The 15,138-nt window shown below is 39.0% G+C and overlaps 1 protein-coding gene across 1 annotated transcript in view; it reads right to left on the reverse strand.

The window, feature by feature from the left end:
- The window catches only part of GNE (glucosamine (UDP-N-acetyl)-2-epimerase/N-acetylmannosamine kinase), a 31,935-nt gene extending 27,184 nt beyond the window's left edge, over window positions 1-4,751 (reverse strand). Inside the window, exons 1-2 of the mRNA XM_023534228.1 lie at window positions 4,566-4,751; window positions 335-537 (exon numbers count right to left, since the gene is read on the reverse strand). Coding sequence (XP_023389996.1) covers window positions 335-537; window positions 4,566-4,595 — 233 coding nt within the window. The 5' untranslated portion in view covers window positions 4,596-4,751. The remainder of the gene's footprint in view (window positions 1-334; window positions 538-4,565) is intronic.
- Window positions 4,752-15,138: the final 10,387 nt, after the last annotated feature.

Genomic DNA, 15,138 nt, shown 5'->3' on the forward strand with positions numbered 1-15,138 from the left:
CATATATACTTATATGTGGCATTTCTTCTGAATGTAATAACAAATAATAATATTAAGAGCTATCACTTATCAAGCTTCTGTTAAGCAGCATCACTGTGGTGAGTCCTTTATATCACCATCTCCATTCTTCACAATAACCTATGACAAGAGTTTTCATTCCATTTTATAACTGAGGAACCTGAGGTTCTGAGATGCTAAGCAACTTCTCCAAGGCCACATAAAAACTAAGTGGTAGGACTGGGATTTGAAGCTGGGTCCACATGGTTCCCAGATCCAAGCTCCCCCCAGTACGCCACGTTGCAATGAAGAATATAAGAAAGTGCTTTCATCTTACCCATAGTCATCTATCAAGTGAGAGCCAAGGACCACCACGTCAAGTTCAAAGAACTCAGGTTCCGTTTTAATGCCAAACATGATCGGTGCGAGTTTAGAATAATCAGCACGGTTGCAAGTAGCAACACAAACCCGAAGCTTTCGGTTATTCCCATTCTTCTCCATGACTTTTTTTCTTTTTGAAACGTCTTTAAAATAGAGTTCCTGAAGTTGCAAAAATAAAAATTATTTATGATCAGAATGATAGGTCCTACATATAAACATACAATTTTGCAGTTCTAAGTCCTTATCCACAATTTAGTATAGTGATTCTTAGCCTTATTCCACCCTCACTCCTATATGACACATCCACTGCTATATCCGGTCATGAAGTTCCAGCAGACTCATTATAATTCCACTCCTTTCTCACACAATTAATATACTGGAATGCAATTAAGAGTGACATAAGTCAACTCTCATTTAAAAAAACAAGCAAACATCAGCTCTTTATTATTGAAAATTACTTGCCATACCTCACAATTGACCCCAACATACCAGTCTATTGCAAAACTTTGAGAATTACTGATCTAGTTCAATTCTATCACTTACAGAAAGGGAAACAAGTCTTGAGAGGGGAAATTACCTCCCCAAGAGTCAAGATCATGTGTTTTAAGGGATGAGATCTATTCACCCTCACACCACATACCCCCTATATACAAAACACTGTGATTAGTGCTGAGGAAGAGAAAGACGAGGAAGATATAATTTTTTTAAAAAAAACCACCCTGCCTTCAAGGCTTCATTAGCACCTATTGCCAGTGAAACCTGACAACTCCAAATGCCTACCAGAATCTCCTGTCTCATAGGCACCTTAAAGTCACTATCCCAAACAGAACTCATTTTCTTTTCCAAACCTATTCTTTCTTCTTTGTTCTCTAACTCAGTTACGAACTTTCATTCATCTAAATGCTTTGACGTCCTTGTTTCCTTTGTTCCTCACCCTTACCTCCTAAAGCCCTAACAATTCCACCTCCTGAATATCTTTCAAATCTCTTTCTCTCCATTCCCACCAGGACATCCCCTAGTCCAATCCTTCCTCTTAGATCTTAACTATTTTAACAGCTATTGAAGTGGCTTACCTGTCTCTAGCCTTGCTCTGCCTCCCACAAACTTTCAGAGTGATCCTTCCAAAGTTCATAAATCTGATTATCAGGTTACACCACCTAGGGACAAAGTAGACACTGCTGATTTGGACCTAGCCCATCCTTCCAATTGTTTCTCCTCTAACTGCAATTACCCTTATCCTGTGCCAAAGCCATACTGAAGTGCCTTCAGTTCAACCAATGGGTCTCTAATCTAGATGCAAGTACCCATACCTAAAACTACCTCTCCCTCTTGCCTGCACTCTTCCTCATCCTTCAAATTCAGCCTCAATGATGCCTTCAAATAAATCTCTTTCCTCTTCACTTCACCCCTCTTAGTTGCTGCCTGCCTCTGAGTACTGTGGCCCTATCGTACAGATATAGACTGCTGCTCAAATCCTCTGCCCACCCATCCCTCCACCGTTCTATTCGAAAAGTAAAAATCAGGGGCAACAGATAAGATATTTATTTTACAGAGCATTTAAAACTTCCTTAGATCGACATAAAATTTCACTTCATGGACTGATCTCAATGCTTATCTTTCAGGAAGTGTATCAATATTTAGAATTTGCACTCAGGAATCTAAAGAAGCTTGAGTAAGGATGCCAATAAAAGAGTAAATGGTAAACTGTGAAACTCAGTGGAAATCCCATCAGTAGCCCACTGCTGCTGGTACCTCATCTCTCTTAGGCTAGAACTTCTGTGATCACACAAATTGCCCCTCATTAGGCCCATTCTGAATTTTCAATCTCTAGTAAAAACTAATGCCACCCAATGGCAAGCATTTATAAGACAATGAAAAGAGCATTCTGTCAAGGGAGTTGTACAGTAAGTCCTCAGTTGACATCTTCGATAGACTCTGCAACTTGAAGCGAAATGAAACCAATTTTACCATGGGCTAATGGATATAAATGAATTCAGTACCTATGACATCTCATCATTATAACAAAATGATTTTGAACTAAATAACAGTAAAGACCTACTGTATTCATAAGATCTAAGCACTACCTAATCATGAAACAAAATATTTTTCTAAAAATGGTTGTCTTAAGTGTTCTTGTACATAATCCTTTTCCCACTCATCATTAAATGTAGGCTGAATAAGTTGTTGGTGATATTTAATTTGCTGGGTGAGGCAAAGCAAATCGTTCATGGTTGGTCAATTTGTATTTATTTTAAAAGAACAGTAAACTTTCCATCTGGCAATACTAAAATTCCTAGTATTTACCAGGTAACTCAAAGGTTATTCTACCAAAATAGAGAGTAAGACAGCCATATAAATAAAAATGAGAAATACAAAGTTACTTAAGTCAAAATGTTTTTAGGAAAGAAATTAACTCTTAAAAATAAAATAATGGCAAAATGCCTTTTAAGGAGAGAATTCTTTTTAAAAAATAATTTAACTTATTTTTTGATTAGGTGGTACATTCACATGGCTTAAAAATGAAGTCACAAAAGGCTATTAGCAAAAAGTCTTCTCATCTGTGTTCTCAGCCATGTAATTTTTCTCCCTGGAAGCTAAGTCACTAGTTTCTTATCTACCCTTCTATAGATAAACTATGCATTCATAAATAAATATATATATTTCTTTACAGTAAACATTTGCTAAGCACTTCTGAGGTGCCAGGCACCAAGAGAAAGCATCAACTCATTTCATCCTCACAGCCCCCTATCTTATTAGTGCCATTTTATAGGTGGGTACACTGAAGTACATGAAAAATAATTTTCTTGCTCCCAAATCGCAGTTAACTGCCAGAGTCAAAAATCAAACCCAGCATTCAGAACACTGCTCACACCCAGTGTTTGCCTTGTGTCTATTCATTTCATAAATATCCGTAAGTGAGAACTTTCCTTGTACCTGGTCTTGCCATGAGAACGTGATATAGTAGTCCCCTGACCTTTACCTGAGGTTCACTTTCTGCAGTTTCAGTTACCCTTGGTCTGAGACAATTAAATGGAAAATTCCAGAAATAAACAATGCATAAGTTTAAATTGCATGCTTTTCTGTGTAGCGTGATGAAATCTCACACTGTGCCTCTCAGGACATGAATCATTCCTTTGTCCAGCATATTCACGCCTTACATGCACCCCGTCATTTGGTCGCCCGTTCAGTTTTCAAGTTATCAAATCGATTGTCATGGTATCACACTGTTTGCATTCAACTCTTATTTTACTTAATAATAGCCCCAAGCACACACAAGAGTCGTGATGCTGGCAATTCACATACGCCAAAGAGAAGCTGTAAAGTGCCGCCTTTAAGTGAAAGGTGAAGGTTCCCAACTTAAAGAAAAAAATCATATGCTGAGATTTCTAAGATCTCTGGTAAGAACAAATCTATGGGTAAAATTGTGAAAAGGAAAAAGAAATTCGTGCTAGTTTTGCTGTAACACCTCAAACTGCAAAAGTTACAGCCACAGGGCATGGTTAAGTGCTTAAAATGAAAAGGCATTAAACTTTATCACAGGTATGCATGCATAGGAAAACAGTATTTATAGGGTTTGGTACTATCTGCTGGTTTCAGGGATCTACTGAGGGTCTTGGAACCTGTCCCCCACGGATAAGGGGGGACTACTGTATATCACACTTCCGTCAGTGCACAGGGGATGAGATTTCCATCCCCTGAATAAGATGGAAGGGGCTATAAGAAAGTGGTCTGAAATTCGGGACCCTATTCTTGAGCGATAATTCGTTTTAGCTTCTTCCAGAGCTTCTAGAGTTGGGTAATGCTAAGTTACACCCCACTCCTCCAATCGGAGAAGCAAAGAATACTTTATAGTGGTCTAACAATTTTACAAGTGTGCTCAGGATTGGGGGTGGGGTAATAAACACCTATCAAACTTGCAAGGAAGCCCAGACTCAGAATGCATTAAAGCTGGGAGCAGACCTTCAAAATCATCTTTTAGTTCACCTTAATACCTCAAGGCAACTTGCCTGCCCAGTAAGCTCTCCGCTCTCTCTTGCACGCCTCCGTTAACAGGACACTCACAATCATTCAGGACAGCCTGCTTCCTTATGGACCGCACTGCCTTTGGAGACAGCGTCAAGCTGAGCCTCTAACACACCGCGGCTCCAACTTCCCGGTTATTCTCTCCGGAGCCACACTGAACTTGCCTGCTCCACCTGCCACAAGGTGGAGCCCATAATGGGACCGAAGAGGGGCCCTGGAGTGTAGGCCCACGGAAGACAGGACGAGGCCCCGGGCGGGTGCGATGCGAAGCCAGGGGTGCTGGAGGAGGAGGCCCTAAGAGGCCGGGAGGATGCTCTCCCCGAGCCCGCCTCCGCCCCCCATCCTCGCGACCCCGGCTGACGTGCGGCTCTCACCAGACGCTCGTCGGCGGCTCCCTCCTGCGCCGCCGCCGCTGCTACGCCCCGAGGGCACGAGCCGTAGGCAGCACCTGAAGGCAGTCGGGGCGCAGGCCGGGCGCAAGCCCGCCCCCTCAGCTCCGGCAATCGGCCCCGCGGGTCGATGACTCGTCGCTCGACCCCGGCCCCGCATGCCCCTACACGTCCGCCCCGAGCACCGAATCGGCGAGCGCGCCCTTACGTCACCTGAGAGAAATCCCGTGATTGGCTGTTCCCGTCCGCGCCCCACACCTCCCCAAACCGTTTCCAAAGAGGGCCAAGGGCGGGGCGCGCCGAACGTCTTCCGTGGTCGTGGCATTGCTGATCCTCTCTGCTTCTGCTCTGTTCCAACGCCGGCCACGCGAGCGCTCGGGAACCCGAGTCCTCCCACGTGTAGTTGTTTCGGCCTTGCACCGAAGATGGAATTTCTTACGTCTTCTATCCACGCAGTCACTTCACAGGCTATGACCAAAATAATACCGTTGTGTAGCCAGTCCACCACTGAGCCCCCTCTCTTGGTTACACCACTCCAGAACCCTGCCTGTCTGCTGGAAGCCTCTGAAGGAATGTTGACGACGACCAAGGCAAGTCAGATACTAGCTGATTATTATAAATGAGCTCCGCCTAGGCCTCCCCTGCAGGGAAACCTCAGCCAGTCCTGGCCAAGGGACGTCCAGAGAGGAACAAGGCTGTGATGGGAAAGAGCTCACACTGATGACTTTTTAATGATCTTTTCCTGAGTCACCATTGACAAACTTTCAGTGATGACAAAACGTTTTTACAAACATTAAATAATATACCACAGATGAAACTATTTAAACAGTCTAACAATTCATTGAGTTCTTACTGTAAGAATATATCCAGACTTTTGCTCTTGATGTATTTCAATTAATGACAAAGCTCTAATTTGCAGAAGACTCATTAAGCGTTGGTTCCCCTGCAGCTAGCTCGGAGCCACTAAAAGATCACATCAGCCACAAAAGGACAGACGTTAAAGGGTTTTGTGTAAGCAAGTGCCATCAGATTTCTTTAAATATCACTTTGGCCTGTGTGGAGAATGGATTGGGTGGGAGTCAAGAATGGTGGCAGCGAAAAAGAAAAGTGTTTGGAAGGATCCGTAACAAACTGGTATTGCGTCTGACAGAGCTGGGAAGAGATGGACTTTTCACGAAATTCCTATTTATAATACCTTTTGTATTTTGTAATGTATACACATATTCTGTATTAAAGAAAATGAAATAAAATTGTTTTAAAAAATAGTGAAAGTGAAACTCAATTGAAGTGGATGGATATGAGATTTAGTTTGGAAATGGAACTGATGGAACTTAAATATGGATTAGGTATGAGGGGATGACAAAAAGAAGTAAACAAGGATGACTTCCACGTGTCTGGTATTAGCAATTGGGTGATTGGTGCCATTTACCAAGATGAGAAAAGCTGGGGGAGTGACCAGGTTTGGGGAATTTAAAGTAGTTTCACTTCGGCAGATGTTATGTTTGAGATGCCTGTAGATTGTTTATTAGTTTCCTATTGCTTCTACAACAAATTAACTCACACTTAGTTGCTTAAAACAACACAATTGTATTATCTTACAGTTCTGGAAGTTAGAAGTCTGAAATGGGTTTCTCAAGGCTAAAATCAAAGTGGCAGTGTAGGTATCACAAAAATTTATAGCTATGTGTGGTGATGGATATTAATGACATCGTGGTGATCATTTAGCAATCTATACATATATTGAATCATTATGTTGTACACCTGAAAAAAATATATGTCAAATGTATTTCAGTTTTTTAAAAAAGGTATCAGTAGCTCTGCCTTCCTTAGGCTACATGGTAGAATCTGTTTTCTTACCTTTTCCAGTTTCTAGAGGCTGCCCCCCATTCCTTGCCTTGTGGCCCCTTTGACCTCTGCTTTCCTTGACACATCTCTCTCTGCCTCCCTTGTTCACTTAAAGGACTCTGTGATTATATAGGATCCACTTAGGTAGTCCAGGATAATCCTCCCATTTCAAAAACCTAATTTAATCACATCTGCACGGGATTCTGCTATATAAGGAAACATTCACAGGTTCTGAGGATTAGGATGTGGACATCTTTGGGGAGCTATTATTTTGCCTACCACAAGTGGTATTAAGTCCCAGAAGATGTCCAAGGTGGACATATTGCTTTTAAAGTTACATGCCATACCACCAAATACTCAGAATAGAACATTAATTTTTTTCTCTTGAAGTTAAGAAAAATTAATTTCAAAACCAGTCTTAATGTTCAGCTTTTTAATCTGGGTGTTTATTAAATGGGTGTGTTTAGTTTGTAAAAATTTAAATTGTACACTTGATATGTGCATGTTTTTGTATGTATAAGTGCAATACGTTTTTAAAATAATGCTTAAGATTATAGCTAAGAAAAAATGTAAGTAAAAATATAAATACTTTTAATAATAGGTAATACAGTTTTGAGAATTTGTGCACTTATTAAGCCACTTGTAGATTTTGTGTTTGACTAATATTGAGAATTTTATATTTCTATATATAAGTGGAGTAGTTCTGCATTCATGAAATCATTTAACCTTAAATGAAATGACCTTTTTAGAATTTTTCCCTATATTCTCTTGAGGTAAAGTTATAGGAAGGAGCGGTAGGAGGCATTTTCTATTTGGCTTTTTGAGATCACTTTTCTATGCATAAATAATGCTATATTTCTGGATCTCTGTTTCTTGCTATTCAACAGAGTTAATTAATATACCAAGAATCTATCCAAGTCATTAAGTTTTGTTGATTTGGTTTGGTTTTCTTCGACTTTGAGGGTTCTACAAGCTGCAAAAAAAGCACTTATAGCTTTGTAGTATAATAAAATCCGATTTCTCTATAGATTATTCCATAAGCAGAATTATAACTTCAGGTATTCAGGGCATAATTAGACTATCAAAGAATCCTATATCTTAAGAAATCATCTAATTCAGCCTTCTCATCAAAGGGGTAGACTTCTTTACAGCATCCCTGACAGATGTTCATCTGGCCACTTTGGGAACATTTCTTCTAATGGGGACTTGTCTTGCTCTTTTATTTAGTAATTATAAAGTACACTGCCTTCCTATAAATTCTACCCACATATTAGTAGCCTACTATTCTAAAAACTTTATTTATATTCACTCAGTACTCCTAACAACCTTAAGATATAGATTCCATCACACCCATTTTATAGGTAGGGAGACTAAAACACAAAAGGTAAGTTGCCTATGGTCACACAGTTATTAAGCAGAAGAACCCAGCCCTTGGTCCCACATGCTTAGCCACTGCCCTATATTTCCTCTTTATTAGTAAACAGAGACTTTACACATTATGATAGAAACCTATATTCAGGTTAATCTCGATCATCAATTTGGGGGTAAGTTGTTCTACGAGTTAAGAATTCACATGATTCTTCTACTGTCTAAGCCCACCACATCTCTCTGAACTGCTCACACAAATGTCTTAAGATATTTTAAAAGACATCTTTAAAATCAAGATATATGATGTCTATGACATTCTCCGGATGTACTAGTTTAATAAAGCCTTCAAAAAAGAAAATGAGGTCATTTTGACACAATTTTTTAAAATAAACTTTCAATCAGCATTATTGAATTCTGAATTTTCATGAAGCGAACACGTCTGGATAACTACCACTAAGATAAAGAAAGAAAACATTACCAGTGCCCATGGGCTACCTACCCCAGGGCTGCTTACCCCTGGGGCCACCTACCAATGACCCAGGAAAAGGCCCAGCACCATGGCTGTGCATAGCAATAGACACAGCAGTACTGAGCACATTAACCTAGTTCCCTGAAGCACTGAAGACTTTGGAACACAGAGGGTTGGCCATTTTGGAGTGAGTTGGAAAATGGGGCATGTTAAAAACAGACGCAGATGTGCTATGAGAGGTGGCACAGGTGGGTCATTGGGAGAGAATCCAGTCCATGACTTGCCTTGGATCCTGAACAACTCTCTGACTTCAATTCATGTGTATCCCTAAAATATTTTATCCCTAAAATAAATCATCTTTTTCTTAAGGTACCCTTTTTCTTACAGTCTGAAGATATTAGCACCAAAACCTTAAGCCAGGAAGAATCCCCAACTCCATAATTTTGATTCCCCACTCTAACCGATTGGTAATGCCTGCCTAGAGGACTGTGTGGAAAATGACTCTGAGGCTGAGTTTAATGGGAAAGAGCACTATGGTGTTTGCTATGTTGTTTTTTTGAGGGGGATAGAAGGGAAGGAGGGATGATGCCATGCACTTGCCATTCCTGACCTTAGCCAATATCATGAAGAAATCAAGAGATGGGAAATGTTGAGCAATTAATCAGCATATTAAGCTGGATATTTCTGTTTAATAAATATATTTCCCGTAGCTGTTCCCTTCACCCCACTCTATAACCTGGGCACAGCATTTTTAATTGCCAGAATCTCTTGAGTATATAAAGAGGTAAAACGCATCTTACAAACCAGATATCACTGCATGTCAGATTGTTTATAGCTAGATCAAGCCATATAGGCATTTTCCCAGAACAGATAGAATTACTCTTGTTATTCTGAGGTTACACTACATAGATGGGAAAACAATTCTTTTCCCCTTAGGCAAAGCACATAAAGATTAAGTTTACATTAGCTGAAAACAATTCAGTAACGTCCTAAATTGTATGGGTCAACTTCAGGTTTGCGAGAGCATGAGATTGAAAAATATGCTTACAAATGTACTCATTAAGATACTCATAACAAGAAGAGAAGCCTTTTTGAAATTAATATTTCAGTGCCATTAATCACTATGCATATCCTCAATTACTGATCAGTTTATCCTGTCAGCCAATCAGCTTTTTAGAGCACCTGTGGTTGTGAGCCATCCCTCTGCTAGCTTTCCCAATTACAGAAGAGAAGTACAAATAAATACAATGACTGTGTGTTTGTTTTTGTGAAATATTGCCCTTCATTGGGATTTTTAAATGTATTTTATGGTCTTTGCAAGTACTGTATTTTAAACTGATAAACAATTTTTATTCCTTAGCTGTCTGCTAAGGAAATGAGGTTAACCAGAGAGTGCTCAATCATCCTCGACTAAAGGAGTTCACAAAATTTAATTGGCATAGCTATTCTAGAAGAACTGGAAAAGTGTTAAAAACTAGTTTGCCTTTAACTTTGTTGTAAAAAGTTGGATCCACAAAATTTGTTCTAAAATAAACTCATGCAGAGTTATGTGGAAAGTATGTTCTTTTGGACTTCAAAGAATCAGGCTAAGATCAACAGCACTCAGTACCAGCAACAAGCCTTTGGGAAAATTTCATGCTTTCTCACATAGGCTGGGGAACCAACCATGGTACTAGTCTAAAACTCCTAGAGCTAAGGAACAGTCCTCATTTAGCAGTCAGCATGCAGCTAAGGATGAAAGGTGGGGTCCCACATAGTATTCCTTTGGAGTACCGAATTGGGCTTCTTCACACTTGTGTGAATGCTTAAGACACATCCAAGTATACATAATTAATAGCCATAAATTCAAAGCAGGAACATGTCTTTCACTCTTCTCCTCTGGAGTGAATTAATTCAACCCTTCGAATCATTTCTGTTTTTCTTCCCTACCGTGCTTCCTGTCCCTAAATGTGGCCACTGCATTATAATGACACTTCTGCCTCTGGTCTTCTGTATCCTCTATCTTTCAGAAGTCCATTCCCTCTCAAGTCTTCCACTTTGACTTCTGTGTAGATAATTCCTTACATGTAAACTCTAGCCTGATCTTCTTAGTTCTAGGCCCATATCTTCAATTGACTGCTAGATATTTCCTCATCTTAAACTCAATATGTAAAATTTAGTTTGTTTTTTCTCTTCTTGACTTCCCCATTTCTCTTCATGGTATCAACCTGACAAAAAAAAAATTTAGACTAAAAATCATGAAGTCATATTTTAATCTTCTCTCTCTGTGACTTTTAACATCCAATACCTCAAATTCTTCAAAATGGATTTTTTTATTTCCTCTTCCCTCCCCATTCCTACCATCACCACCTTAGTTCATTCAGATCTTCATCCTCTTATTTCCATAATTCTGAGATGCCTATATTTTAATGATTTTACATACCTAAACTCAAGATTTACTTTGACCTAGATTACTGTGTTTCTACTTGCTCTTCCAGCCTGCAGTCCCTTGCTTCTTTAATTTGTCCTGCACACTTCTGCCTGATTAGTCTCCTTAAAAGACTGCTTTCATTAAGTTGCTCCTTTGCTTAAGGAAAACTTCAGTGGCTCCCACTCCCTGCTAGGGAAAGTATGCCCAGGGTATCAACTTCGGCATTATAGGTCCCCAACAATCCTACCCCGACCTCTTCTCATCCTTACCAACACTTTCCCCTACCCAAGTCCATAGGCCCTGAACAGCTCTCTCTCTGCCTCTGTTGTGTCATTCCCCACAATTAGAAGGCTTTTCCTCCTTCTACTTGCACCCGATTCAGGCTTCAAGCCCTATCTCTGTTGTGAAACCTAATCTGAATCCTATCTCAAAATAATCTCTTCCTCCTCTGAGTTCCTGTAGCACTTGCCTTGACTATTCATTTCATACTTATTACTGATTACCATCAGCAATCCATCTGATGTTTTATTAGGAACTTGAAAAAGTCAATCGCATCAGTTACCTCACTCTACATGTCCTATTTCTCTTATCAGATTGTACATTCCTTGAACTTAGCTCTGTTAGGTACACTTGTCTCCCTGATATGTCCTTGAGTCATGAGTTTTTAAGAAATACAGTCTAATAAGCATCGAGTCAAATGGGGAGATCACATGTCTTACCAAAGAGTCATTGCCATCCCGATTCTTTTCCCTCTGATGAGTCCAAGTCACTTGTATTCAACTTCTCCCATCTACCCTCCTTCAGTACCCAAGTTTACGATCTTAATAGTACAACAGTATTGCTCAGTCTTTATAGTGGATTGAGTGTAAAAGAGCATGGCAAGTTGAAGAACAAGGAGAAACTTAGTGGTATTATAAGAGATATGCGAAGGCAGAAAGTAACTGGAGATGCAGCTAAGATGTGAAGTAAGGCCAGGTCAGTGAGGACCCTGAATGACATCATGCTAAGGAGGTCAGACGTTCTTTCTCTTCTCTAGAATTGGGAGATTTTTAAATCAAGGGACTGACTTGATCAAATTTGCTTAATTAGAATTGTGGAAGATGGATTGGGAAGAGGAGGAAGGACTAGAAGAAGGGAGACCAGTTCGAAATAAAATTTCAGGACCTGAAGTAGGATGGAGATAGTGGGAATTAAGAGCAAGAGAATGTGGAGAATCAAAAGAATGTGGAGAAAAAAATTGACAGAACTTGAAGACAGAGATGAAAGTGAAGGGTTGATGATGAAAGAGAATGATTGATGTTTCTACTTCAAGAAACTGGGTGATAGGCAATGCTCTTATCTGAGATAGAGGAGAAGCAGGTGTGGGGATGGGCTGGAGGAAGTGGGAAGATAATGAGCTCTGATTAGGATATCTGCAGTACCTAAAGGACATTTTCATGAGATTGAGGACCTGGAGAAAGATATGAGTTGGAGATACAGATTTGTGAAAAGGTATAAAACTCACCTTCCCAAAAGTTATATCTTTTTTGAAATACACTGCTACTCCTAGCCCAAAGCACCCAATTACATTTCTTGTCCTACCTGTTTCACCAGATTTTTCTAAGGCCTCTGACTCCCAGTCTGTTATACTTTTGTTCTTGGCCAGTTCAGAGCCCTTTGTGTAATATTTTGCATATAGCAGTTATCTAAATCTTAGACAATTAGACTCTTAGACATTATTAACTTTAATTTTATAGAGTATAAAGTTCCGTAGAAACCCAAAGACTTCAGTTTATTGTGCTTCGTGTTAAAACTTCTGTGGTGCTTTCCTGGCCATGTTTTCTCTTTTTCAACTTATTTTTTTCCAACTGCCCAGTCTTTTCTGCCCTCCAGCTTCTTTTCTCTTAACACTTTCTTTATACTTTTGGTCACTGCCTCATTCTTGAAACTTTATTCTTTTTGGGTTTCTGTGACATCTCCTGATTTTCTGCCTACCTCCAATCTCTTCCTCAAACCCCTACTTAAAATGAATGTTTCCTAGGATTCCCTATTTAGTCTTCCTTTCATCTTATTTTAGAACACATCTAGTGGGACCTCACCCACTTGCATGGCTTAACAAACAACCATTGAAAATTATTTCTAAATCCGAATCTCTAGCCCAGTCTTTCCGGTCCAATCCCAAACACCCAACTCCTTTTAGGATATTTTTATTTTGGATGTGTTCCACAGGCACTTCAAATCAGCTTGACAAAATGAAATTTTCTTCCTTTCTGTAAACTTGGGCTTTCTCCATTCTACGTCTCAGTGAATGGTAGTACTGGCCACCCGGTAACCTAAGGCATCCTTGACTTCTCCTTTATCTCTCGAATTCAGTCTGTCATGAAATCCTATAAATTTTGCATCTTAAATGAGCATTTTCCTAGAAGAAAACTTGGTGGAATTGAAGATAATAAGAAGGGAGAATAGCATATAGAGAAGACTAGCCCGATAGGAGAAAAGTTTTATGGAGGAATATTGGAAAATATGGTTGTATTATTCAGTGGGAGAGTACCTGGGAACATAACTTATAGGCCACACAGAGTTCTTCCAAGTTGATGCAGCCACAGAACCATCGAACATAGGCAGATGGATGAAATGGTAATTTCAAGGCTCATTTTAAAAAAAGCAGTCACATGAGTAATGGGAGTGAGAGCAACTATAACCTTAGTAACTAGAAACAATCATGTCTTAGATTTCACCGAAGACACGAGGAAAAAAAAAAAAACTAAGAAGCTCTGACTTTGAAATTAAATGTAAATGTAAGTGCTACTAAAGAACAAAAATAATAAATTCTCATTGAAGAAGGCAAATTGAACTTAGGATTGCTGGTACAGCTAGAAGTAGATCGTACTGAAAATAATTGTAAAAATGACATCATTTGTTTGAAAAGTGCTTATAAGCCATTCCTTAACTATAAACAATCTTTAAATAGCATATATATTTTTAAATCATCAAATTAAAATGTGATGATAATTTCCGAAAATATCTGGATTTCCACACACCTCAATAAAATTTTTAGGTTAAATAAACCACTTTATAATATAGCACACTATATTATAAATTGATATTGATATTATAAATTGATATTGATATATTGATAAACATGGCAATATCCATTTTATTTGTCTTAGATACTAAATAACTCAGAGTAAGTGCAACCCCCTCCCCAATGTGATTCATCAATAGTTAAATAACTAGGAGAACAGGAATTCAAGTCCCACAGCTCTATTTAACATGCCTCAAAAACAAAAGAAAAAAGTAAATATAGTTGCAGCAACCTTCGCACTTTTGGAAATAAACTACATTTATGAAGTAGAAGATTTTAAAAAGCAAAAGCAAATCTGCTTTATCGAATGAAAGCATGAGTAATCTGAAGGAAAGAGTTCGTTTTCAGTTTAGACATGCTAAGAGACCATGAGCTTCAGCACAGTAACTGAGAAACAGCAACCATAGAATGACTAATATGAGTGAACATTTAAAAAATAAGACACTAAAAATAAATAATGGATATGATAGATTTAAAACCAAAGCTCTCCTCTTTCTCCTTGTAACTTACCCTTTTGTTTCTGATTGCAATTTCAGTAATAAAGCTCTACGAATCACAAAGTTACTTACATGAGGTCCTTGAAAGCACAGCTCCCTGAAGGGATACACATTGATTTCCATCCCGTAGCACAAGCTCTGTCCCCGGTGTTGTTTGAATCAATGAGCAGGGCAGCTGTTCGTTCTCTTGGTCTAGCAGCCACAGAGCAGTCATTAATAGGCACCTGAATTCCAGACTAAATCTTGAGCCCCGCCTCACTGAAAGGAAGGGGGAAAAAAAAAAAAAATCACCATGAATCTGAACTCTTCCTGCATTCCTGGACGGTAGCTTGAAAGTAGGAGGACAGTATCTGAGGGTAACTTCCCTGTTTTTGGTTGACCATTCTACCTGATGATTTTATTTTCCACTAGAAAAATTATTTTCTTCTGAGTTTCTTGAAGATAGAAACAAATATCTACAAACAAAATCTCAAGTCTTTTTCATGTTGTTTTCACACGTGAGTACATTCAAACTATTTCTTGATATGCTACTTTGAGCCAAAAAGTAATAGAGAAATTAAACAAGAAGATTTAAGTTTCCTTAATAGTCAGTCATTAATATATTTAAAACCCTTCCTTTCATCAGATTGAAGGAAAAATCAATATTGTTGCATTTTGTCTAAGCTACGTTAGAATAAGAAACCATTGCTACATTT

The sequence above is a fragment of the Pteropus vampyrus genome, unplaced genomic scaffold (genome assembly GCF_000151845.1).
Source record: "Pteropus vampyrus isolate Shadow unplaced genomic scaffold, Pvam_2.0 Scaffold123, whole genome shotgun sequence".
Lineage (NCBI taxonomy): Eukaryota > Metazoa > Chordata > Mammalia > Chiroptera > Pteropodidae > Pteropus > Pteropus vampyrus.